This window comes from Rhinoderma darwinii, chromosome 2, assembly GCF_050947455.1.
Source record: "Rhinoderma darwinii isolate aRhiDar2 chromosome 2, aRhiDar2.hap1, whole genome shotgun sequence".
NCBI lineage: Eukaryota > Metazoa > Chordata > Amphibia > Anura > Rhinodermatidae > Rhinoderma > Rhinoderma darwinii.
The window spans coordinates 422,389,193-422,413,848 of record NC_134688.1 but is presented as its reverse complement, the minus strand read 5'-3'; the positions used below and the strand labels follow the sequence as shown (position 1 = coordinate 422,413,848).

Genomic DNA, 24,656 nt, shown 5'->3' with positions numbered 1-24,656 from the left:
AGGCATTCTTGGATATACACCCTCATGGCTTCACGTTCAGGACATGAAAGATTAAATATCCTACCCTTAGGAAGCTTGGCACCAGGCACCAAATCGATAGCGCAATCGTAATCTCTATGGGGGGGCAACACCTCGGAGGCCTCCTTAGAAAACACATCGGCGAAGTCCTGAACAAACTCAGGAAGCGTGTTTACCTCCTCCCGGGGAGAAATAGAGTTAACAGAAAGACATGACATAAGACATTCATTACCCCATTTGGTGAGATCCCCAGTATTCCAATCAAACGTGGGATTATGCAACTGCAACCAGGGAAGGCCTAAAACCAGATCAGACGATAATCCCTGCATCACCAGTACAGAGCACTGCTCCAAATGCATGGAGCCAACCAGGAGTTCAAAAACAGGAGTATGCTGAGTAAAATAACCATTAGCAAGGGGAGTTGAGTCGATTCCTACTACAGGGATAGGATAAGGTAAATCAATACAAGGCATCTTTAGAGACATAGCAAATTCCACAGACATGATATTAGCAGATGACCCTGAATCCACGAAAGCACTGCCCGTGGCAGCCCGGCCAGCAAACGAGACCTGAAAGGGAAGCAAAATTTTATTGCGTTTCACATTAACGGGAAATACCTGTGCGCCCAAGTGACCTCCCCGATGATCACTTAGGCGCGGAAGTTTTCCGGTTTCTTATTCTTGCGCCTGGGACAGGTGTTCAGTAGATGCTTGTCGTCCCCACAGTAGAAGCAGAGACCATTCATTCTGCGAAACTCCCTACGTTGTCGAGGGGACATGGAGGCCCCGAGTTGCATAGGTACCTCCGAGTCCTCCGTGGGGGTCCATGATAGCGTCAGCGTAGGAGAAATGGTAGACTAGGTAAGGGCTTGTAATTATGTAATGGCAGGAAGGAGGTGAAGGGAAAGTGAGCCCTAATCTACCCACCGCCCTGTCCCTGCCTACTTGCAACGACCCGCCCTAGGCGACGAGGTACAACTGGGCGGCGGTCCCTACGCTGTCTAAGTGCACAGGAAAACAAACAGGGAACATGCAAGGGAAGGGGCAGTAGCCACGGAACGCCACGAGGAAACGGAGCGGCGAATGGACAGTCAGGACCAGGACGAAGTGAGTACACCCAAGCGGGTAAGGAGACAGAAGCAAGCCAGGGGCAAAGCAAAGCAGGTCAAGCAGAAGTGCAGCAAGGCAGAAGCACGGCAGAAGCAGGCTGGAGCAAGCAGCAGTGGGGCCAGGAATCCAAAAGAATTACAAGCACTGAGGGAGAGAACAGGGCAGGTAATAAAGGACAGGGGGCGGAGCTAACTCCGACAGACCAGGCCGCGATAGGCTCTCCCACTCCTGAGCCTGCCACCCTGGTTGGTGGGAGATGGTGTCAGTCGAACAGGTCTGGCCTCAGGTGTGGATTGATTAATCCCAGGAGTATACCTAGATGAAGTACCTGGCAGATCCCTAACACCAGGAGAGCAAAAAGGCCAGGAGAGCAAAGAGGACAAGAGGCCAGGAGAGCAAAGAGACCAAGAAGCCAGGAGAGCGAAGAGGCCAGGAGAGCAAAGAGGCCAGGAGAGCAAAAAGGCCAGGAGAGCAAAGAGGCCAGGAGAGCAAAGTGGCCAGGAGAGCAAAGTGGCCAGGAGGGCGGAGAGCAAAGTGGAGAGGAGAGCAAAGAGGCCAAAAGGGCGGAGATCAAAGAGGCCAGGAGAGCAAAAAGGCCAGGAGAGAAAAGAGGACAAGAGGCCAGGAGAGCAAAGAGACCAAGAAGCCAGGAGAGAGAAGAGGCCAGGAGAGCAAAGAGGCCAGGAGGGCAAAAAGGCCAGGAGAGCAAAGAGGCCAGGAGAGCAAAGTGGCCAGGACAGCAAAGAGGCCAAGAGGTCAAAAGAGCAAAGAGGCCCAGAGGCCAGGAGAGCAAAGAGGCCGCGAGAGCAAAGAGGCCAGGAGAGCAAAGAGGCCAGGAGAGCAAAAGAGGTCAAGAGACCAAGAGAGCAAAGAGGCCAGGAGAGCAAAGAGGCCAGGTGAGGAAAAAGGCCAGGAGAGCAAAGTGGCCAGTAGAGTAAAGTAACCAGGGGAGCAAAGTGGCCAGGAGAGCAAAGAGGCCAAAAGAGCAAAGAGGCCAGGAGAGCTAAGAGGCCAGGAGACCAAAGAGGCCAGGAGAGCAAAGAGGCCAAGATGGCGGAGAGCAAAGTGGACAGGAGAGCAAAGAGGCCAAGAGGGCGGAGAGCAAAGAGGCCAGGAGAGCAAAGAGGCCAAGAGACCAGGAGAACAAAGAGGCCAGGAAAGCAAAGAGGCCAAGAGAGCAAAGAGGCCTGGAGAGCAAAGAGGCCAAGAGGGCGGAGAGCAAGGTGGACAGGAGATCAAAGAGGCCAAGAAGGCAGAGAGCAAAGAGGCCAGGAGAGCAAAGAGGCCAAGAGACCAGGAGAGCAGAGAGGCCAGGAGAGCAAAGAGGCCAGAAGAGCTAAGAGGCCAAGAGAGCTAAGAGGCCAGGAGAGCAAAGAGGCCAAGAAGCCAGGAGAGCGAAGAGGCCAGGAGTGCAAAGAGGCCAGGAGAGCAAAGAGGCCAGGAGAGCAAAGAGGCCAGGAGAGCAAAGTGGCCAGGAGGGCGGAGAGCAAAGTGGAGAGGAGAGCAAAGAGGCCAAAAGGGCGGAGAGCAAAGAGGCCAGGAGAGCAAAAAGGCCAGGAGAGCAAAGAGGACAAGAGGCCAGGAGAGCAAAGAGACCAAGAAGCCAGGAGAGAGAAGAGGCCAGGACAGCAAAGAGGCCAGGAGAGCAAAAAGGCCAGGAGAGCAAAGAGGCCAGGAGAGCAAAGTGGCCAGGAGAGCAAAGAGGCCAAGAGGTCAAAAGAGCAAAGAGGCCCAGAGGCCAGGAGAGCAAAGAGGCCAGGAGAGCAAAAGAGGTCAAGAGACCAAGAGAGCAAAGAGGCCAGGAGAGCAAAGAGGCCAGGTGAGGAAAAAGGCCAGGTGAGGAAAAAGGCCAGGAGAGCAAAGTGGCCAGTAGAGTAAAGTAACCAGGGGAGCAAAGTGGCCAGGAGAGCAAAGAGGCCAAAAGAGCAAAGAGGCCAGGAGAGCTAAGAGGCCAGGAGACCAAAGAGGCCAGGAGAACAAAGAGGCCAAGAGGGCGGAGAGCAAGGTGGACAGGAGATCAAAGAGGCCAGGAGAGCAAAGAGGCCAAGAGACCAGGAGAGCAGAGAGGCCAGGAGAGCAAAGAGGCCAGGAGAGCTAAGAGGCCAAGAGAGCAAAGAGGCCAGGAGAGCGGAGAGCATAGTGGCCAGGAGAGCAAAGAGGCCATGAGGCCAAAAGAGCAAAGAGGCCAAGAGGGCAGGAGATCAAAGAGGCCGGGAGACCAGGAGAACAAAGAGGCCAGGAGAGCAAAGAGGCCATGAGAGCAAAGGGACCAAGAGACCAGGAGAGCAAAGAGGCCAGGAGAGCAAAGAGGCCAGGAGAGCAAAGAGGCCAAGAGAGCAAAGAGGCCAAGAGAGCAAAGAGGCCAAGAGAGCAAAGAGACCAGGAGAGCAAAGAGGCCAAGAGGGCGGAGAGCAAAGTGGACAGGAGAGCAAAGAGGCCAAGAGGGCGGAGAGCAAAGAGGCCAGGAGAGCAAAAAGGCCAGGAGAGAAAAGAGGACAAGAGGCCTGGAGAGCAAAGAGACCAAGAAGCCAGGAGAGCGAAGAGGCCAGGAGAGCAAAGAGGCCAGGAGAGCAAAGAGGCCAGGAGAGCAAAGAGGCCAGGAGAGCAAAAAGGCCAGGAGAGCAAAAAGGCCAGGAGAGCAAAGAGGCCAGGAGAGCAAAGAGGCCAGGAGAGCAAAGAGGACAAGAGGCCAGGAGAGCAAAGAGACCAAGAAGCAGGAGAGCGAAGAGGCCAGGAGAGCAAAGAGGCCAGGAGAGCAAAAAGGCCAGGAGAGCAAAGAGGCCAGGAGAGCAAAGAGACCAGGAGAGCAAAGTGGCCAGGAGGGCGGAGAGCAAAGTGGCCAGGAGAGCAAAGAGGCCAAGAGGTCAAAAGAGCAAAGAGGCCCAGAGGCCAGGAGAGCAAAAAGGCCGGGAGAGCAAAGAGGCCAGGAGAGCAAAGAGGCCAAGAGGGCGGAGAGCAAAGAGGCCAGGAGAGCAAAGAGGCCAAGAGGCCAAAAGAGCAAAGAGGCCAAGAAGGCAGAGAGCAAAGAGGCCAGGAGAGCAAAGAGGCCAAGAGACCAGGAGAGCAGAGAGGCCAGGAGAGCAAAGAGGCCAGGAGAGCTAAGAGGCCAAGAGAGCTAAGAGGCCAGGAGAGCAAAGAGGCCAAGAAGCCAGGAGAGCGAAGAGGCCAGGAGTGCAAAGAGGCCAGGAGAGCAAAGAGGCCTGGAGAGCAAAGAGGCCAGGAGAGCAAAGTGGCCAGGAGGGCGGAGAGTAAAGTGGAGAGGAGAGCAAAGAGGCCAAAAGGGCGGAGAGCAAAGAGGCCAGGAGAGCAAAAAGGCCAGGAGAGCAAAGAGGACAAGAGGCCAGGAGAGCAAAGAGACCAAGAAGCCAGGAGAGCGAAGAGGCCAGGAGAGCAAAGAGGCCAGGAGAGCAAAAAGGCCAGGAGAGCAAAGAGGACAAGAGGCCAGGAGAGCAAAGAGACCAAGAAGCCAGGAGAGAGAAGAGGCCAGGAGAGCAAAGAGGCCAGGAGAGCAAAAAGGCCAGGAGAGCAAAGAGGCCAGGAGAGCAAAGTGGCCAGGAGGGCGGAGAGCAAAGAGGCCAGGAGAGCAAAAGAGGTCAAGAGACCAAGAGAGCAAAGAGGCCAGGAGAGCAAAGAGGCCAGGTGAGGAAAAAGGCCAGCAGAGCAAAGTGGCCAGTAGAGTAAAGTAACCAGGGGAGCAAAGTGGCCAGGAGAGCAAAGAGGCCAAAAGAGCAAAGAGGCCAGGAGAGCTAAGAGGCCAGGAGACCAAAGAGGCCAGGAGAGCAAAGAGGCCAAGATGGCGGAGAGCAAAGTGGACAGGAGAGCAAAGAGGCCAAAAGGGCGGAGAGCAAAGAGGCCAGGAGAGCAAAGAGGCCAAGAGACCAGGAGAACAAAGAGGCCAGGAGAGCAAAGAGGCCAAGAGAGCAAAGAGGCCTGGAGAGCAAAGAGGCCAAGAGGGCGGAGAGCAAAGTGGACAGGAGATCAAAGAGGCCAAGAAGGCAGAGAGCAAAGAGGCCAGGAGAGCAAAGAGGCCAAGAGACCAGGATAGCAAAGAGGCCAGGAGAGCAAAGAGGCCAGGAGAGCAAAGAGGCCAAGTAGCCAGGAGAGCGAAGAGGCCAAGAGGCCAGGAGAGTAAAAAGTCCAGGAGAGCACAGTGGCCAGGAGGGCGGAGAGCATAGTGGCCAGGAGAGCAAAGAGGCCAAGAGGCCAATAGAGCAAAGAGGCCAAGAGGGCAGGAGAGCAAAGAGGCCAGAAGAGCAAAGGGACCAAGAGACCAGGAGAGCAAGGAGACCAAGAAGCAGGAGAGCGAAGAGGCCAGGAGAGCAAAGAGGCCAGGAGAGTAAAAAGGCCAGGAGAGCAAAGAGGCCAGTAGAGCAAAGAGACCAGGAGAGCAAAGTGGCCAGGAGGGCGGAGAGAAAAGTGGCCAGGAGAGCAAAGAGGCCAAGAGGTCAAATGAGCAAAGATGCCCAGAGGCCAGGAGAGCAAAGAGGCCAAGAGGGCGGAGAGCAAAGTGGACAGGAGGGCAAAAGAGCAAAGAGGCCAAGAGGGCAGGAGAGCAAAGAGGCCGGGAGAGCAAAGAGGCCAGGAGTGCAAAGAGGCCAGGAGAGCAAAGGGACCAAGAGACCAGGAGAGCAAAGAGACCAGGAGAGCAAAGAGGCCAGGAGAGCAAAGAGGCCAGGAGAGCAAAGAGGCCAAGAGAGCAAAGAGACCAGGAGAGCAAAGAGGCCAAGAGGGCGGAGAGCAAAGTGGACAGGAGAGCAAAGAGGCCAAGAGGGCGGAGAGCAAAGAGGCCAGGAGAGCAAAAAGGCCAGGAGAGAAAAGAGGACAAGAGGCCTGGAGAGCAAAGAGACCAAGAAGCCAGGAGAGCGAAGAGGCCAGGAGAGCAAAAAGGCCAGGAGAGCAAAGAGGCCAGGAGAGCAAAGAGGCCAGGAGAGCAAAAAGGCCAGGAGAGCAAAAAGGCCAGGAGAGCAAAAAGGCCAGGAGAGCAAAGAGGCCAGGAGAGCAAAGAGGCCAGGAGAGCAAAGAGGCCAGGAGAGGAAAGAGGCAGGAGAGCAAAGAGGCCAAGAGAGCAAAGAGGCCAAGAGAGCGGAAAACAAAGAGGTCAGGAGAGCAAAAAGGCCAGGAGAGCAAAGAGGACAAGAGGCCAGGAGAGCAAAGAGACCAAGAAGCCAGGAGAGCGAAGAGGCCAGGAGAGCAAAGAGGCCAGGAGAGCAAAAAGGCCAGGAGAGCAAAGAGGCCAGGAGAGCAAAGTGGCCAGGAGGGCAGAGAGCAAAGTGGCCAGGAGAGCAAAGAGGCCAAGAGGTCAAAAGAGCAAAGAGGCCCAGAGGCCATGAGGCCATGAGAGCAAAGAGGCCGCGAGAGCAAAGAGGCCAGGAGAGCAAAGAGGCCAGGAGAGCAAAGAGGCCAGGAGAGCAAAGAGGCCAGGTGAGGAAAAAGGCCAGGAGAGCAAAGTGGCCAGTAGAGTAAAGTAACCAGGGGAGCAAAGAGGCCAGGAGAGCAAAGAGGTCAGGAGAGCAAAAGAGGTCAAGAGACCAAGAGAGCAAAGAGGCCAGGAGAGCTAAGAGGCCAGGAGACCAAAGAGGCCAGGAGAGCAAAGAGGCCAAGATGGCGGAGAGCAAAGTGGACAGGAGAGCAAAGAGGCCAAGAGGGCGGAGAGCAAAGAGGCCAGGAGAGCAAAGAGGCCAAGAGACCAGGAGAACAAAGAGGCCAGGAGAGCAAAGAGGCCAAGAGAGCAAAGAGGCCTGGAGAGCAAAGAGGCCAAGAGGGCGGAGAGCAAGGTGGACAGGAGATCAAAGAGGCCAAGAAGGCAGAGAGCAAAGAGGCCAGGAGAGCAAAGAGGCCAAGAGACCAGGAGAGCAGATAGGCCAAGAGAGCAAAGAGGCCAGGAGAGCTAAGAGGCCAAGAGAGCAAAAAGGCCAAGAAGCCAGGAGAGCGAAGAGGCCAAGAGGCCAGGAAAGTAAAGAGGCCAGGAGAGCACAGTGGCCAGGAGGGCGGAGAGTATAGTGGCCAGGAGAGCAAAGAGGCCATGAGGCCAAAAGAGCAAAGAGGCCAAGAGGGCAAGAGAGCAAAGAGGCCGGGAGAGCAAAGAGGCCAGGAGTGCAAAGAGGCCAGGAGAGCAAAGGGACCAAGAGACCAGGAGAGCAAAGAGTCCAGGAGAGCAAAGAGGCCACGAGAGGAAAGAGGCCAGGAGAGCAAAGAGGCCAAGAGAGCAAAAAGGCCAAGAGAGCAAAGAGACCAGGAGAGCAAAGAGGCCAAGAGGGCGGAGAGCAAAGTGGACAGGAGAGCAAAGAGGCCAAGAGGGCGGAGAGCAAAGAGGCCAGGAGAGCAAAAAGGCCAGGAGAGAAAAGAGGACAAGAGGCCTGGAGAGCAAATAGACCAAGAAGCCAGGAGAGCGAAGAGGCCAGGAGAGCAAAGAGGCCAGGAGAGCAAAAAGGCCAGGAGAGCAATGAGGCCAGGAGAGCAAAGTGGCCAGGAGGGCGGAGAGCAAAGTGGCCAGGAGAGCAAAGAGGCCAAGAGGTCAAAAGAGCAAAGAGGCCCAGAGGCCAGGAGAGCAAAGAGGCCGCGAGAGCAAAGAGGCCAGGAGAGCAAAGAGGCCAGGAGAGCAAATAGGTCAAGAGGCCAGGAGAGCAAAGAGGCCAGGAGAGCAAAGAGGCCAGGTGAGGAAAAAGGCCAGGAGAGCAAAGTGGCCAGTAGAGTAAAGTAACCAGGGGAGCAAAGAGGCCAGGAGAGCAAAGAGGTCAGGAGAGCAAAAGAGGTCAAGAGACCAAGAGAGCAAAGAGGCCAGGAGACCAAAGAGGCCAGGTGAGGAAAAAGGCTAGGAGAGCAAAGTGTCCAGTAGAGCAAAGTAACCAGGGGAGCAAAGTGGCCAGGAGAGCAAAGAGGCCAAAAGAGCAAAGAGGCCAAAAGAGCAAAGAGGCCAGGAGAGCTAAGAGGCCAGGAGACCAAAGAGGCCAGGAGAGCAAAGAGGCCAAGATGGCGGAGAGCAAAGTGGACAGGAGAGCAAAGAGGCCAAGAGGGCGGAGAGCAAAGAGGCCAGGAGAGCAAAGAGGCCAAGAGACCAGGAGAACAAAGAGGCCAGGAGAGCAAAGAGGCCAAGAGAGCAAAGAGGCCTGGAGAGCAAAGAGGCCAAGAGGGCGGAGAGCAAGGTGGACAGGAGATCAAAGAGGCCAAGAAGGCAGAGAGCAAAGAGGCCAGGAGAGCAAAGAGGCCAAGAGACCAGGAGAGCAGATAGGCCAGGAGAGCAAAGAGGCCAGGAGAGCTAAGAGGCCAAGAGAGCAAAGAGGCCAAGAAGCCAGGAGAGCGAAGAGGCCAAGAGGCCAGGAAAGTAAAGAGGCCAGGAGAGCACAGTGGCCAGGAGGGCGGAGAGTATAGTGGCCAGGAGAGCAAAGAGGCCATGAGGCCAAAAGAGCAAAGAGGCCAAGAGGGCAAGAGAGCAAAGAGGCCGGGAGAGCAAAGAGGCCAGGAGTGCAAAGAGGCCAGGAGAGCAAAGGGACCAAGAGACCAGGAGAGCAAAGAGTCCAGGAGAGCAAAGAGGCCACGAGAGGAAAGAGGCCAGGAGAGCAAAGAGGCCAAGAGAGCAAAAAGGCCAAGAGAGCAAAGAGACCAGGAGAGCAAAGAGGCCAAGAGGGCGGAGAGCAAAGTGGACAGGAGAGCAAAGAGGCCAAGAGGGCGGAGAGCAAAGAGCCCAGGAGAGCAAAAAGGCCAGGAGAGAAAAGAGGACAAGAGGCCTGGAGAGCAAAGAGACCAAGAAGCCAGGAGAGCGAAGAGGCCAGGAGAGCAAAGAGGCCAGGAGAGCAAAAAGGCCAGGAGAGCAAAGAGGCCAGGAGAGCAAAGTGGCCAGGAGGGCGGAGAGCAAAGTGGCCAGGAGAGCAAAGAGGCCAAGAGGTCAAAAGAGCAAAGAGGCCCAGAGGCCAGGAGAGCAAAGAGGCCGCGAGAGCAAAGAGGCCAGGAGAGCAAAGAGGCCAGGAGAGCAAATAGGTCAAGAGGCCAGGAGAGCAAAGAGGCCAGGAGAGCAAAGAGGCCAGGTGAGGAAAAAGGCCAGGAGAGCAAAGTGGCCAGTAGAGTAAAGTAACCAGGGGAGCAAAGAGGCCAGGAGAGCAAAGAGGTCAGGAGAGCAAAGAGGCCAGGAGAGCTAAGAGGCCAGGAGACCAAAGAGGCCAGGAGAGGAAAGAGGCCAGGAGAGCAAAGAGGCCAAGAGAGCAAAAAGGCCAAGAGAGCAAAGAGACCAGGAGAGCAAAGAGGCCAAGAGGGCGGAGAGCAAAGTGGACAGGAGAGCAAAGAGGCCAAGAGGGCGGAGAGCAAAGAGGCCAGGAGAGCAAAAAGGCCAGGAGAGAAAAGAGGACAAGAGGCCTGGAGAGCAAAGAGACCAAGAAGCCAGGAGAGCGAAGAGGCCAGGAGAGCAAAGAGGCCAGGAGAGCAAAAAGGCCAGGAGAGCAAAGAGGCCAGGAGAGCAAAGTGGCCAGGAGGGCAAAGAGGCCAAGAGGTCAAAAGAGCAAAGAGGCCCAGAGGCCAGGAGAGCAAAGAGGCCGCGAGAGCAAAGAGGCCAGGAGAGCAAAGAGGCCAGGAGAGCAAATAGGTCAAGAGGCCAGGAGAGCAAAGAGGCCAGGAGAGCAAAGAGGCCAGGTGAGGAAAAAGGCCAGGAGAGCAAAGTGGCCAGTAGAGTAAAGTAACCAGGGGAGCAAAGAGGCCAGGAGAGCAAAGAGGTCAGGAGAGCAAAAGAGGTCAAGAGACCAAGAGAGCAAAGAGGCCAGGAGAGCAAAGAGGCCAGGTGAGGAAAAAGGCTAGGAGAGCAAAGTGGCCAGTAGAGCAAAGTAACCAGGGGAGCAAAGTGGCCAGGAGAGCAAAGAGGCCAAAAGAGCAAAGAGGCCAGGAGAGCTAAGAGGCCAGGAGACCAAAGAGGCCAGGAGAGCAAAGAGGCCAAGATGGCGGAGAGCAAAGTGGACAGGAGAGCAAAGAGGCCAAGAGGGCGGAGAGCAAAGAGGCCAGGAGAGCAAAGAGGCCAAGAGACCAGGAGAACAAAGAGGCCAGGAGAGCAAAGAGGCCAAGAGAGCAAAGAGGCCTGGAGAGCAAAGAGGCCAAGAGGGCGGAGAGCAAGGTGGACAGGAGATCAAAGAGGCCAAGAAGGCAGAGAGCAAAGAGGCCAGGAGAGCAAAGAGGCCAAGAGACCAGGAGAGCAGAGAGGCCAGGAGAGCAAAGAGGCCAGGAGAGCTAAGAGGCCAAGAGAGCTAAGAGGCCAGGAGAGCAAAGAGGCCAAGAAGCCAGGAGAGCGAAGATGCCAGGAGTGCAAAGAGGCCAGGAGAGCAAAGAGGCCAGGAGAGCAAAGTGGCCAGGAGAGCAAAGTGGCCAGGAGGGCGGAGAGCAAAGTGGAGAGGAGAGCAAAGAGGCCAAAAGGGCGGAGATCAAAGAGGCCAGGAGAGCAAAAAGGCCAGGAGAGAAAAGAGGACAAGAGGCCAGGAGAGCAAAGAGACCAAGAAGCCAGGAGAGAGAAGAGGCCAAGAAGGCAAAGAGGCCAGGAGAGCAAAGAGGCCAAGAGACCAGGAGAGCAGAGAGGCCAGGAGAGCAAAAAGGCCAGGAGAGCTAAGAGGCCAAGAGAGCTAAGAGGCCAGGAGAGCAAAGAGGCCAAGAAGCCAGGAGAGCGAAGAGGCCAGGAGTGCAAAGAGGCCAGGAGAGCAAAGAGGCCAGGAGAGCAAAGTGGCCAGGAGAGCAAAGTGGCCAGGAGGGCGGAGAGCAAAGTGGAGAGGAGAGCAAAGAGGCCAAAAGGGCGGAGATCAAAGAGGCCAGGAGAGCAAAAAGGCCAGGAGAGCAAAAAGGCCAGGAGAGCAAAGAGGACAAGAGGCCAGGAGAGCAAAGAGACCAAGAAGCCAGGAGAGAGAAGAGGCCAGGACAGCAAAGAGGCCAGGAGAGCAAAAAGGCCAGGAGAGCAAAAAGGCCAGGAGAGCAAAGAGGCCAGGAGAGCAAAGTGGCCAGGAGAGCAAAGAGGCCAAGAGGTCAAAAGAGCAAAGAGGCCCAGAGGCCAGGAGAGCAAAGAGGCCGCAAGAGCAAAGAGGCCAGGAGAGCAAAGAGGCCAGGAGAGCAAAAGAGGTCAAGAGACCAAGAGAGCAAAGAGGCCAGGAGAGCAAAGAGGCCAGGTGAGGAAAAAGGCCAGGAGAGCAAAGTGGCCTGTAGAGTAAAGTAACCAGGGGAGCAAAGTGGCCAGGAGAGCAAAGAGGCCAGAAGAGCAAAGAGGCCAAGAGGGCGGAGAGCAAAGTGGACAGGAAAGCAAAGAGGCCAAGAGGGTGGAGAGCAAAGAGGCCAGGAGAGCAAAAAGGCCAGGAGAGCAAAGAGGACAAGAGGCCAGGAAATCAAAGAGACCAAGAAGCCAGGAGAGCGAAGAGGCCAGGAGAGCAAGGAGGCCAGGAGAGGAAAGAGGCCAGGAGAGCAAAGTGGCCAGTAGGGCGGAGAGCAAAGTGGCCAGGAGAGAAAAGAGGCCAAGAGGCCAAAAGAGAAAAGAGGCCCAGAGACCAGGAGAGCAAAGAGGCCAAGAGGGCGGAGAGCAAAGTGGACAGGAGAGCAAAGAGGCAAAGAGGGCGGAGAGCAAAGAGGCCAGGAGAGCAAAGAGGCCAAGAGACCAGTTGAACAAAGAGGCCAAGAGAGCAAAGAGGCCAAGAGAGCAAAGAGGCCAGGAGAGCAAAGAGGTATAAGAGAGCGGAGAGCAAAGTGGACAGGAGATCAAAGAGGCCAAGAAGGCGGAGAGCAAAGAGGCAAGGAGAGCAAAGAGGCCAGGAGAGCAAAGAGGCCAAGAGAGCAAAGAGGCCAGGAGAGCAAAGAGGCCAAGAGGGCGGAGAGCAAAGTGGACAGGAGAGCAAAGAGGCCAAGAGGGCGGAGAGCAAAGAGGCCAGGAGAGCAAAGAGGCCAAGAGAGCAAAGAGGCACAGAGGCCAGGAGAGCAAAGAGGCCAGGAGGGCGGAGAGGAAAGTGGACAGGAGAGCAAAGAGGCAAAGAGGGCGGAGAGCAAAGAGGCCAGGAGAGCAAAGAGGCCAAGAGACCAGGAGAACAAAGAGGCCAAGAGAGCAAAGAGGCCAAGAGAGCAAAGAGGCCAGGAGAGGAAAGAGGCCAGGAGAGGAAAGAGGCCAGGAGAGCAAAGAGGCCTGGAGAGCAAAGAGGCCAAGAGAGCAAAGGGACAAGGAGAACACAGAGGCCAGGAGAACACAGAGGCCAAGAGAGCTAAGAGGCCAGGAGAGCAAAGAGGCCAAGAGGCCAAAAGAGCAAAGAGGCCAGGAGAGCAAAGAGGCCAAGAGAGCAAAGAGGTCCAGAGGCCAGGAGAGCAAAGAGGCCAGGAGGGCGGAGAGGAAAGTGGTCAGGAGAGCAAAGAGGCAAAGAGGGCGGAGAGCAGAGAGGCCAGGAGAGCAAAGAGGCCAAGAGAGCAAAGAGGCCAAGAGAGCAAAGAGGCCAGGAGAACACAGAGGCCCGGAGAACACAGAGGCGGGGAGAGGAAAGAGGCCAGGAGAGCAAAGAGGACTGGAGAGCAAAGAGGCCAAGAGAGCAAAGGGACAAGGAGAACACAGAGGCCAAGAGAGCTAAGAGGCCAGGAGAGCAAAGTGGACAGGAGATCAAAGAGGCCAAGAAGGCGGAGAAAAAAGAGGCCAGGAGTGCAAAGAGGCCAGGAGAGCAAAGAGGCCAAGAGACCAGGAGAGCAAAGAGGCCAGGAGAGCAAAGAGGCCAGGAGAGCAAAGAGACCAGGAGAGCAAAGAGGCCAGGAGAAAAAAGAGGCCAGGAGAGCAAAGAGGCCAAGAGAGCAAAGAGGCCCAGAGGCCAGGAGAGCAAAGAGGCCAGAAGGGCGGAGAGGAAAGTGGACAGGAGAGCAAAGAGGCAAAGAGGGCGGAGAGCAAAGAGGCCAGGAGAGCAAAGAGGCCAAGAGGCCAAAAGAGCAAAGAGGCCAGGAGAGCAAAGAGGCCAAGAGAGCAAAGAGGCCAGGAGAGCAAAGAGGCCAGGAGAGCTAAGAGGCCAGGAGAGCAATGAGGCCAGGAGAGCAAAGAGGCCAGGAGAGCAAAGAGGCCAAGAGAGCAAAGAGGTCCAGAGGCCAGGAGAGCAAAGAGGCCAGGAGGGCGGAGAGGAAAGTGGACAGGAGAGCAAAGAGGCAAAGAGGGCGGAGAACAAAGAGGCCAAGAGAGCAAAGAGGCCAAGAGACCAAAGAGGCCAGGAGAACACAGAGGCCAGGAGAACACAGAGGCCAGGAGAGGAAAGAGGCCAGGAGAGCAAAGAGGCCTGGAGAGCAAAGAGGCCAAGAGAGCAAAGGGACAAGGAGAACACAGAGGCCAGGAGAACACAGAGGCCAAGAGAGCTAAGAGGCCAGGAGAGCAAAGAGGCCAAGAGGCCAAAAGAGCAAAGAGGCAAGGAGAGCAAAGAGGCCAAGAGGCCAGGAGAGCAAAGAGGCCAAGAAGCCAGGAGAGCGAAGAGGCCAAGAGGCCAGGAGAGTAAAGAGGCCAGGAGAGCAAAGTGACGAGGAGGGTGGAGAGCATAGTGGCCAGTAGAGCAAAGAGGCAAAGAGGCCAAAAGAGCAAAGAGGCCAAGAGGGCAGGAGAGCAAAGAGGCCGGGAGAGCAAAGAGGCCAGGAGTGCAAAGAGGCCAGGAGAGCAAAGAGGCCAAGAGAGCAAAAAGGCCAGGAGAGCAAAGAGACCAGGAGAGCAAAGAGACCAAGAGAGCAAAGAGGCCAAGAGAGCAAAGAGGCCAAGAGAGCAAAGAGGCCAAGAGAGCAAAGAGGCCAAGAGAGCAAAGAGGCCAGAAGAGCAAAGAGGCCAAGAGGGCGGAGAGCAAAGTGGACAGGAAAGCAAAGAGGCCAAGAGGGTGGAGAGCAAAGAGGCCAGGAGAGCAAAAAGGCCAGGAGAGCAAAGAGGACAAGAGGCCAGGAAATCAAAGAGACCAAGAAGCCAGGAGAGCGAAGAGGCCAGGAGAGCAAAGAGGCCAGGAGAGGAAAGAGGCCAGGAGAGCAAAGTGGCCAGTAGGGCGGAGAGCAAAGTGGCCAGGAGAGAAAAGAGGCCAAGAGGCCAAAAGAGCAAAGAGGCCCAGAGACCAGGAGAGCAAAGAGGCCAAGAGGGCGGAGAGCAAAGTGGACATGAGAGCAAAGAGGCAAAGAGGGCGGAGAGCAAAGAGGCCAGGAGAGCAAAGAGGCCAAGAGACCAGTTGAACAAAGAGGCCAAGAGAGCAAAGAGGCCAAGAGAGCAAAGAGGCCAGGAGAGCAAAGAGGTATAAGAGAGCGGAGAGCAAAGTGGACAGGAGATCAAAGAGGCCAAGAAGGCGGAGAGCAAAGAGGCAAGGAGAGCAAAGAGGCCAGGAGAGCAAAGAGGCCAAGAGAGCAAAGAGGCCAGGAGAGCAAAGAGGCCAAGAGGGCGGAGAGCAAAGTGGACAGGAGAGCAAAGAGGCCAAGAGGGCGGAGAGCAAAGAGGCCAGGAGAGCAAAGAGGCCAAGAGAGCAAAGAGGCCCAGAGGCCAGGAGAGCAAAGAGGCCAGGAGGGCGGAGAGGAAAGTGGACAGGAGAGCAAAGAGGCAAAGAGGGCGGAGAGCAAAGAGGCCAGGAGAGCAAAGAGGCCCAAGAGACCAATAGAACAAAGAGGCCAAGAGAGCAAAGAGGCCAAGAGAGCAAAGAGGCCAGGAGAGGAAAGAGGCCAGGAGAGGAAAGAGGCCAGGAGAGCAAAGAGGCCTGGAGAGCAAAGAGGCCAAGAGTGCAAAGGGACAAGGAGAACACAGAGGCCAGGAGAACACAGAGGCCAAGAGAGCTAAGAGGCCAGGAGAGCAAAGAGGCCAAGAGGCCAAAAGAGCAAAGAGGCCAGGAGAGCAAAGAGGCCAAGAGAGCAAAGAGGTCCAGAGGCCAGGAGAGCAAAGAGGCCAGGAGGGCGGAGAGGAAAGTGGTCAGGAGAGCAAAGAGGCAAAGAGGGCGGAGAGCAAAGAGGCCAGGAGAGCAAAGAGGCCAAGAGACCAGGAGAACAAAGAGGCCAAGAGAGCAAAGAGGCCAAGAGAGCAAAGAGGCCAGGAGAACACAGAGGCCCGGAGAACACAGAGGCGAGGAGAGGAAAGAGGCCAGGAGAGCAAAGAGGCCTGGAGAGCAAAGAGGCCAAGAGAGCAAAGGGACAAGGAGAACACAGAGGCCAAGAGAGCTAAGAGGCCAGGAGAGCAAAGAGGCCAAAAGGCCAAAAGAGCAAAGAGGCCAGTAGAGCAAAGAGGACAAGAGGCCAGGAGAGGAAAGAGTCCAAGAAGCCAGGAGAGCGAAGAGGCCAAGAGGCCAGGAGAGTAAAGAGGCCAGGAGAGCAAAGTGACTAGGAGGGTGGAGAGCATAGTGGCCAGTAGAGCAAAGAGGCCAAAAGAGCAAAGAGGCCAAGAGGGCAGGAGAGCAAAGAGGCCAGGAGAGCAAAGAGGCCAGGAGTGCAAAGAGGCCAGGAGAGCAAAGAGGTCAAGAGAGCAAAAAGGCCAGGAGAGCAAAGAGACCAGGAGAGCAAAGAGACCAGGAGAGCAAAGAGGCCAAGAGAGCAAAGAGGCCAAGAGAGCAAAGAGGCCAAGAGAGCAAAGAGGCCAAGAGAGCAAAGAGGCCAAGAGAGCAAAGAGGCCAGAAGAGCAAAGAGGCCAAGAGGGCGGAGAGCAAAGTGGATAGGAAAGCAAAGAGGCCAAGAGGGTGGAGAGCAAAGAGGCCAGGAGAGCAAAAAGGCCAGGAGATCAAAGAGGACAAGAGGCCAGGAAATCAAAGAGACCAAGAAGCTAGGAGAGCGAAGAGTCCAGGAGAATAAAGAGGCCAGGAGAGGAAAGAGGCCAGGAGAGCAAAGTGGCCAGTAGGGCGGAGAGCAAAGTGGCCAGGAGAGCAAAGAGGCCAAGAGGCCAAAAGAGCAAAGAGGCCCAGAGGCCAGGAGAGCAAAGAGGCCAAGAGGGCGGAGAGCAAAGTGGACAGGAGAGCAAAGAGGCAAAGAGGGCGGAGAGCAAAGAGGTATAAGAGAGCGGAGAGCAAAGTGGACAGGAGATCAAAGAGGCCAAGAAGGCGGAGAGCAAAGAGGCAAGGAGAGCAAAGAGGCCAGGAGAGCAAAGAGGCCAAGAGAGCAAAGAGGCCAGGAGAGCAAAGAGGCCAAGAGGGCGGAGAGCAAAGTGGACAGGAGAGCAAAGAGGCCAAGAGGGCGGAGAGCAAAGAGGCCAGGAGAGCAAAGAGGCCAAGAGAGCAAAGAGGCCCAGAGGCCAGGAGAGCAAAGAGGCCAGGAGGGCGGAGAGGAAAGTGGACAGGAGAGCAAAGAGGCAAAGAGGGCGGAGAGCAAAGAGGCCAGGAGAGCAAAGAGGCCCAAGAGACCAATAGAACAAAGAGGCCAAGAGAGCAAAGAGGCCAAGAGAGCAAAGAGGCCAGGAGAGGAAAGAGGCCAGGAGAGGAAAGAGGCCAGGAGAGCAAAGAGGCCTGGAGAGCAAAGAGGCCAAGAGAGCAAAGGGACAAGGAGAACACAGAGGCCAGGAGAACACAGAGGCCAAGAGAGCTAAGAGGCCAGGAGAGCAAAGAGGCCAAGAGGCCAAAAGAGCAAAGAGGCCAGGAGAGCAAAGAGGCCAAGAGAGCAAAGAGGTCCAGAGGCCAGGAGAGCAAAGAGGCCAGGAGGGCGGAGAGGAAAGTGGTCAGGAGAGCAAAGAGGCAAAGAGGGCGGAGAGCAAAGAGGCCAGGAGAGCAAAGAGGCCAAGAGACCAGGAGAACAAAGAGGCCAAGAGAGCAAAGAGGCCAAGAGAGCAAAGAGGCCAGGAGAACACAGAGGCCCGGAGAACACAGAGGCGAGGAGAGGAAAGAGGCCAGGAGAGCAAAGAGGCCTGGAGAGCAAAGAGGCCAAGAGAGCAAAGGGACAAGGAGAACACAGAGGCCAAGAGAGCTAAGAGGCCAGGAGAGCAAAGAGGCCAAAAGGCCAAAAGAGCAAAGAGGCCAGTAGAGCAAAGAGGACAAGAGGCCAGGAGAGCAAAGAGTCCAAGAAGCCAGGAGAGCGAAGAGGCCAAGAGGCCAGGAGAGTAAAGAGGCCAGGAGAGCAAAGTGACTAGGAGGGTGGAGAGCATAGTGGCCAGTAGAGCAAAGAGGCCAAAAGAGCAAAGAGGCCAAGAGGGCAGGAGAGCAAAGAGGCCGGGAGAGCAAAGAGGCCAGGAGTGCAAAGAGGCCAGGAGAGCAAAGAGGTCAAGAGAGCAAAAAGGCCAGGAGAGCAAAGAGACCAGGAGAGCAAAGAGACCAGGAGAGCAAAGAGGCCAAGAGAGCAAAGAGGCCAAGAGAGCAAAGAGGCCAAGAGAGCAAAGAGGCCAAGAGAGCAAAGAGGCCAAGAGAGCAAAGAGGCCAGAAGAGCAAAGAGGCCAAGAGGGCGGAGAGCAAAGTGGACAGGAAAGCAAAGAGGCCAAGAGGGTGGAGAGCAAAGAGGCCAGGAGAGCAAAAAGGCCAGGAGAGCAAAGAGGACAAGAGGCCAGGAAATCAAAGAGACCAAGAAGCTAGGAGAGCGAAGAGTCCAGGAGAATAAAGAGGCCAGGAGAGGAAAGAGGCCAGGAGAGCAAAGTGGCCAGTAGGGCGGAGAGCAAAGTGGCCAGGAGAGCAAAGAGGCCAAGAGGCCAAAAGAGCAAAGAGGCCCAGAGGCCAGGAGAGCAAAGAGGCAAAGAGGGCGGAGAGCAAAGAGGCCAGGAGAGCAAAGAGGCCAAGAGACCAGTTGAACAAAGAGGCCAAGAGAGCAAAGAGGCCAAGAGAGCAAAGAGGCCAGGAGAGCAAAGAGGTATAAGAGAGCGGAGAGCAAAGTGGACAGGAGATCAAAGAGGCCAAGAAGGCGGAGAGCAAAGAGGCAAGGAGAGCAAAGAGGCCAAGAGAGCAAAGAGGCCAGGAGAGCTAAGAGGCCAGGAGAGCAAAGAGGCCAGGAGAGCAAAGAGGCCAGGAGAGCAAAGAGGCCAGGAGAGCAAAGAGGCCAAGAGAGCAAAGAGGCCAGGAGAGCAAAGAGGCCAAGAGGGCGGAGAGCAAAGTGGACAGGAGAGCAAAGAGGCCAAGAGGGCGGAGAGCAAAGAGGCCAGGAGAGCAAAGAGGCCAGGAAAGCAAAGAGGACAAGAGGCCAGGAGAGCAAAGAGGCCAAGAAGCAAGGAGAGCGAAGAGGCAAGGAGAGTAAAGAGGCCAGGAGAGCAAAGTGGCCAGGAGGGCGGAGAGCAAAGTGGCCAGTAGAGCAAAGAGACCAAGAGGCCAAAAGAGCAAAGAGGCCATGAGAGCAAAGGGGCCAGGAGATCAAAGAGGCCGGCAGAGCAAAGAGGCCAGGAGAGCAAAGAGGCCAGGAGAGCAAAAGAGGCAAAGAGACATGGAGTGCAAAGAGGCCAGGAGAGCAAAGAGGCCAGGAGAGAAAAAAAGACCATGAGAGCAAAGTGGCCAGGAGAGCTAAGAGGCCAAGAGAGCTAAAAGGCCAGAAGAGCAAAGAGGCCAAGAGAGCAAAGAGGCCAGGAGAGCAACGAGGCCAGAAGAGCAAAGAGGCCAGAAAAGCAAAGAGGCCAGAATAGCAAAGAGGCCAGGAGAACACAGAGGCCAGGAGAGCAAAGAGGCCAGGAGAGCAAAGAGGCCAGGAGAGCAAAGAGGCCAGGAGAGCAAAGAGGCCAAGAGGGCGGAGAGCAAAGTGGACAGGAGAGCAAAGAGACCAAGAGGGCGGAGAGCAAAGAGGCCAGGAGAGCAAAGAGGCCAAGAGTGCGAAGAGCAAAGTGGACAGGAGAGCAAAGCTGCCAAGACGGCGGAGAGCAAATAGACCAGGAGAGCAAAGAGGACAAGAGGCCAGGAGTGCAAAGAGACCATAAGAGCAAAGAGGACAGGAGAGCAAAGAGGCCAAGAAGCCAGGAGAGCGAAGAGGCCAAGAGGCCATGAGAGTAAAGAGGCCAGGAGAGCAAAGTGGCCAGGAGGGCGGAGAGCATAGTGGCCAGAAGAGCAAAGAGGCCAAGAGGCCAAAAGAGCAAAGAGGCCAAGAGGGCAGGAGAGCAAAGAGGCCGGGAGAGCAAAGAGGCCAGGAGTGCAAAGAGGCCAGGAGAGCAAAGAGGCCAAGAGACCAGGAGAGCAAAGAGGCCAGGAGAGCAAAGAGGCCAGGAGAGCAAAGAGACCAGGAGAGCAAAGAGGCCAGGAGAGCAAAGAGGCCAGGAGAGCAAAGAGGCCAAGAGAGCAAAGAGGCCAGGAGAGCAAAGAGGCCAGGAGAGCAAAGAGGCCAAGAGGGCGGAGAGCAAAGTGGACAGGAAAGCAAAGAGGCCAAGAGGGCGGAGAGCAAAGAGGCCAGGTGAGCAAAAAGGCCAGGAGAGCAAAAAGGCCAGGAGAGCAAAGAGGACTAGAGGCCAGGAGAGCAAAGAGACCAAGAAGCCAGGAGAGCGAAGAGGCCAGGAGAGCAAAGAGGCCAGGAGAGCAAAGAGGCCAGGAGAGCAATGAGGCCAGGAGAGCAATGAGGCCAGGAGGGCGGAGAGCAAAGTGGCCAGGAGAGCAAAGAGGCCAGGAGAAAAAAGAGGCCAGGAGAGCAAAGAGGCCAAGAGAGCAAAGAGGCCCAGAGGCCAGGAGAGCAAAGAGGCCAGAAGGGCGGAGAGGAAAGTGGACAGGAGAGCAAAGAGGCAAAGAGGGCGGAGAGCAAAGAGGCCAGGAGAGCAAAGAGGCCAAGAGGCCAAAAGAGCAAAGAGGCCAGGAGAGCAAAGAGGCCAAGAGAGCAAAGAGGCCAGGAGAGCAAAGAGGCCAGGAGAGCTAAGAGGCCAGGAGAGCAATGAGGCCAGGAGAGCAAAGAGGCCAGGAGAGCAAAGAGGCCAGGAGAGCAAAGAGGCCAAGAGAGCAAAGAGGTCCAGAGGCCAGGAGAGCAAAGAGGCCAGGAGGGCGGAGAGGAAAGTGGACAGGAGAGCAAAGAGGCAAAGAGGGCGGAGAGTAAAGAGGCCAGGAGAGCAAAGAGGCCAAGAGACCAGGAGAACAAAGAGGCCAAGAGAGCAAAGAGGCCAAGAGAGCAAAGAGGCCAGGAGAACACAGAGGCCAGGAGAACACAGAGGCCAGGAGAGGAAAGAGGCCAGGAGAGCAAAGAGGCCTGGAGAGCAAAGAGGCCAAGAGAGCAAAGGGACAAGGAGAACACAGAGGCCAGGAGAACAAAGAGGCCAAGAGAGCTAAGAGGCCAGGAGAGCAAAGAGGCCAAGAGGCCAAAAGAGCAAAGAGGCCAGGAGAGCAAATAGGACAAGAGGCCAGGAGAGCAAAGAGGCCAAGAAGCCAGGAGAGCGAAGAGGCCAAGAGGCCAGGAGAGTAAAGAGGCCAGGAGAGCAAAGTGACGAGGAGGGTGGAGAGCATAGTGGCCAGTAGAGCAAAGAGGCAAAGAGGCCAAAAGAGCAAAGAGGCCAAGAGGGCAGGAGAGCAAAGAGGCCGGGAGAGCAAAGAGGCCAGGAGTGCAAAGAGGCCAGGAGAGCAAAGAGGCCAAGAGAGCAAAAAGGCCAGGAGAGCAAAGAGACCAGGAGAGCAAAGAGACCAAGAGAGCAAAGAGGCCAAGAGAGCAAAGAGGCCAAGAGAGCAAAGAGGCCAAGAGAGCAATGAGGCCAAGAGGGCGGAGAGCAAAGTGGACAGGAAAGCAAAGAGGCCAAGAGGGTGGAGAGCAAAGAGGCCAGGAGAGCAAAAAGGCCAGGAGAGCAAAGAGGACAAGAGGCCAGGAAATCAAAGAGACCAAGAAGCCAGGAGAGCGAAGAGGCCAGGAGAGCAAAGAGGCCAGGAGAAGAAAGAGGCCAGGAGAGCAAAGTGGCCAGTAGGGCGGAGAGCAAAGTGGCCAGGAGAGAAAAGAGGCCAAGAGGCCAAAAGAGCAAAGAGGCCCAGAGACCAGGAGAGCAAAGAGGCCAAGAGGGCGGAGAGCAAAGTGGACAGGAGAGCAAAGAGGCAAAGAGGGCGGAGAGCAAAGAGGCCAGGAGAGCAAAGAGGCCAAGAGACCAGTTGAACAAAGAGGCCAAGAGAGCAAAGAGGCCAAGAGAGCAAAGAGGCCAGGAGAGCAAAGAGGTATAAGAGAGCGGAGAGCAAAGTGGACAGGAGATCAAAGAGGCCAAGAAGGCGGAGAGCAAAGAGGCAAGGAGAGCAAAGAGGCCAGGAGAGCAAAGAGGCCAAGAGAGCAAAGAGGCCAGGAGAGCAAAGAGGCCAAGAGGGCGGAGAGCAAAGTGGACAGGAGAGCAAAGAGGCCAAGAGGGCGGAGAGCAAAGAGGCAAGGAGAGCAAAGAGGCCAAGAGAGCAAAGAGGCCCAGATGCCAGGAGAGCAAAGAGGCCAGGAGGGCGGAGAGGAAAGTGTACAGGAGAGCAAAGAGGCAAAGAGGGCGGAGAGCAAAGAGGCCAGGAGAGCAAAGAGGCCAAGACACCAGGAGAACAAAGAGGCCAAGAGAGCAAAGAGGCCAAGAGAGCAAAGAGGCCAGGAGAGGAAAGAGGCCAGGAGAGGAAAGAGGCCAGGAGAGCAAAGAGGCCTGGAGAGCAAAGAGGCCAAGAGAGCAAAGGGACAAGGAGAACACAGAGGCCAGGAGAACACAGAGGCCAAGAGAGCTAAGAGGCCAGGAGAGCAAAGAGGCCAAGAGGCCAAAAGAGCAAAGAGGCCAGGAGAGCAAAGAGGCCAAGAGAGCAAAGAGGTCCAGAGGCCAGGAGAGCAAAGAGGCCAGGAGGGCGGAGAGGAAAGTGGTCAGGAGAGCAAAGAGGCAAAGAGGGCGGAGAGCAAAGAGGCCAGGAGAGCAAAGAGGCCAAGAGACCAGGAGAACAAAGAGGCCAAGAGAGCAAAGAGGCCAAGAGAGCAAAGAGGCCAGGAGAACACAGAGGCCCGGAGAACACAGAGGCGAGGAGAGGAAAGAGGCCAGGAGAGCAAAGAGGCCTGGAGAGCAAAGAGGCCAAGAGAGCAAAGGGACAAGGAGAACACAGAGGCCAAGAGAGCTAAGAGGCCAGGAGAGCAAAGAGGCCAAAAGGCCAAAAGAGCAAAGAGGCCAGTAGAGCAAAGAGGACAAGAGGCCAGGAGAGCAAAGAGTCCAAGAAGCCAGGAGAGCGAAGAGGCCAAGAGGCCAGGAGAGTAAAGAGGCCAGGAGAGCAAAGTGACTAGGAGGGTGGAGAGCATAGTGGCCAGTAGAGCAAAGAGGCCAAAAGAGCAAAGAAGCCAAGAGGGCAGGAGAGCAAAGAGGCCGGGAGAGCAAAGAGGCCAGGAGTGCAAAGAGGCCAGGAGAGCAAAGAGGCCAAGAGAGCAAAGAGGCCAGGAGAGCAAAGAGGCCAAGAGGGCGGAGAGCAAAGTGGACAGGAGAGCAAAGAGGCCAAGAGGGCGGAGAGCAAAGAGGCCAGGAGAGCAAAGAGGCCAAGAGAGCAAAGAGGCCCAGAGGCCAGGAGAGCAAAGAGGCCAGGAGGGCGGAGAGGAAAGTGGACAGGAGAGCAAAGAGGCAAAGAGGGCGGAGAGCAAAGAGGCCAGGAGAGCAAAGAGGCCAAGACACCAGGAGAACAAAGAGGCCAAGAGAGCAAAGAGGCCAAGAGAGCAAAGAGGCCAGGAGAGGAAAGAGGCCAGGAGAGGAAAGAGGCCAGGAGAGCAAAGAGGCCTGGAGAGCAAAGAGGCCAAGAGAGCAAAGGGACAAGGAGAACACAGAGGCCAGGAGAACACAGAGGCCAAGAGAGCTAAGAGGCCAGGAGAGCAAAGAGGCCAAGAGGCCAAAAGAGCAAAGAGGCCAGGAGAGCAAAGAGGCCAAGAGAGCAAAGAGGTCCAGAGGCCAGGAGAGCAAAGAGGCCAGGAGGGCGGAGAGGAAAGTGGTCAGGAGAGCAAAGAGGCAAAGAGGGCGGAGAGCAAAGAGGCCAGGAGAGCAAAGAGGCCAAGAGACCAGGAGAACAAAGAGGCCAAGAGAGCAAAGAGGCCAAGAGAGCAAAGAGGCCAGGAGAACACAGAGGCCCGGAGAACACAGAGGCGAGGAGAGGAAAGAGGCCAGGAGAGCAAAGAGGCCTGGAGAGCAAAGAGGCCAAGAGAGCAAAGGGACAAGGAGAACACAGAGGCCAAGAGAGCTAAGAGGCCAGGAGAGCAAAGAGGCCAAAAGGCCAAAAGAGCAAAGAGGCCAGTAGAGCAAAGAGGACAAGAGGCCAGGAGAGCAAAGAGTCCAAGAAGCCAGGAGAGCGAAGAGGCCAAGAGGCCAGGAGAGTAAAGAGGCCAGGAGAGCAAAGTGACTAGGAGGGTGGAGAGCATAGTGGCCAGTAGAGCAAAGAGGCCAAAAGAGCAAAGAGGAGAAGAGGGCAGGAGAGCAAAGAGGCCGGGAGAGCAAAGAGGCCAGGAGTGCAAAGAGGCCAGGAGAGCAAAGAGGTCAAGAGAGCAAAAAGGCCAGGAGAGCAAAGAGACCAGGAGAGCAAAGAGACCAGGAGAGCAAAGAGGCCAAGAGAGCAAAGAGGCCAAGAGAGCAAAGAGGCCAAGAGAGCAAAGAGGCCAGAAGAGCAAAGAGGCCAAGAGGGCGGAGAGCAAAGTGGACAGGAAAGCAAAGAGGCCAAGAGGGTGGAGAGCAAAGAGGCCAGGAGAGCAAAAAGGCCAGGAGAGCAAAGAGGACAAGAGGCCAGGAAATCAAAGAGACCAAGAAGCTAGGAGAGCGAAGAGTCCAGGAGAATAAAGAGGCCAGGAGAGGAAAGAGGCCAGGAGAGCAAAGTGGCCAGTAGGGTGGAGAGCAAAGTGGCCAGGAGAGCAAAGAGGCCAAGAGGCCAAAAGAGCAAAGAGGCCCAGAGGCCAGGAGAGCAAAGAGGCCAAGAGGGCGGAGAGCAAAGTGGACAGTAGAGCAAAGTGGCAAAGAGTGCGGAGAGCAAAGAGGCCAGGAGAGCAAAGAGGCCAGGAGAGCAAAGAGGTATAAGAGAGCGGAGAGCAAAGTGGACAGGAGATCAAAGAGGCCAAGAAGGCGGAGAGCAAAGAGGCAAGGAGAGCAAAGAGGCCAAGAGAGCAAAGCGGCCAGGAGAGCTAAGAGGCCAGGAGAGCAAAGAGGCCAGGAGAGCAAAGAGGCCAGGAGAGCAAAGAGGCCAAGAGAGCAAAGAGGCCAGGAGAGCAAAGAGGCCAAGAGGGCGGAGAGCAAAGTGGACAGGAGAGCAAAGAGGCCAAGAGGGCGGAGAGCAAAGAGGCCAGGAGAGCAAAGAGGCCAGGAAAGCAAAGAGGACAAGAGGCCAGGAGAGCAAAGAGGCCAAGAAGCAAGGAGAGCGAAGAGGCCAGGAGAGTAAAGAGGCCAGGAGAGCAAAGTGGCCAGGAGGGCGGAGAGCAAAGTGGCCAGTAGAGCAAAGAGACCAAGAGGCCAAAAGAGCAAAGAGGCCATGAGAGCAAAGGGGCCAGGAGATCAAAGAGGCCGGCAGAGCAAAGAGGCCAGGAGAGCAAAGAGGCCAGGAGAGCAAAAGAGGCCAAGAGACATGGAGTGCAAAGAGGCCAGGAGAGCAAAGAGGCCAGGAGAGAAAAAAAGACCATGAGAGCAAAGTGGCCAGGAGAGCTAAGAGGCCAAGAGAGCTAAAAGGCCAGAAGAGCAAAGAGGCCAAGAGAGCAAAGAGGCCAGGAGAGCAACGAGGCCAGAAGAGCAAAGAGGCCAGAAAAGCAAAGAGGCCAGAATAGCAAAGAGGC

The 24,656-nt window shown here is 56.0% G+C and overlaps 1 protein-coding gene across 1 annotated transcript in view; it reads left to right on the top strand.

Annotated features, from left to right (window-relative positions):
* Positions 1-23,676, top strand: part of LOC142741889 (uncharacterized) — a 61,266-nt gene extending 37,590 nt beyond the window's left edge. Inside the window, exons 2-7 of the mRNA XM_075851211.1 lie at positions 16,100-16,218; positions 16,683-16,730; positions 17,373-17,453; positions 22,279-22,329; positions 22,793-22,840; positions 23,452-23,676. Of these exons, the coding sequence (XP_075707326.1) occupies positions 16,100-16,218; positions 16,683-16,730; positions 17,373-17,453; positions 22,279-22,329; positions 22,793-22,840; positions 23,452-23,676 (572 nt within the window). The remainder of the gene's footprint in view (positions 1-16,099; positions 16,219-16,682; positions 16,731-17,372; positions 17,454-22,278; positions 22,330-22,792; positions 22,841-23,451) is intronic.
* Positions 23,677-24,656: the final 980 nt, after the last annotated feature.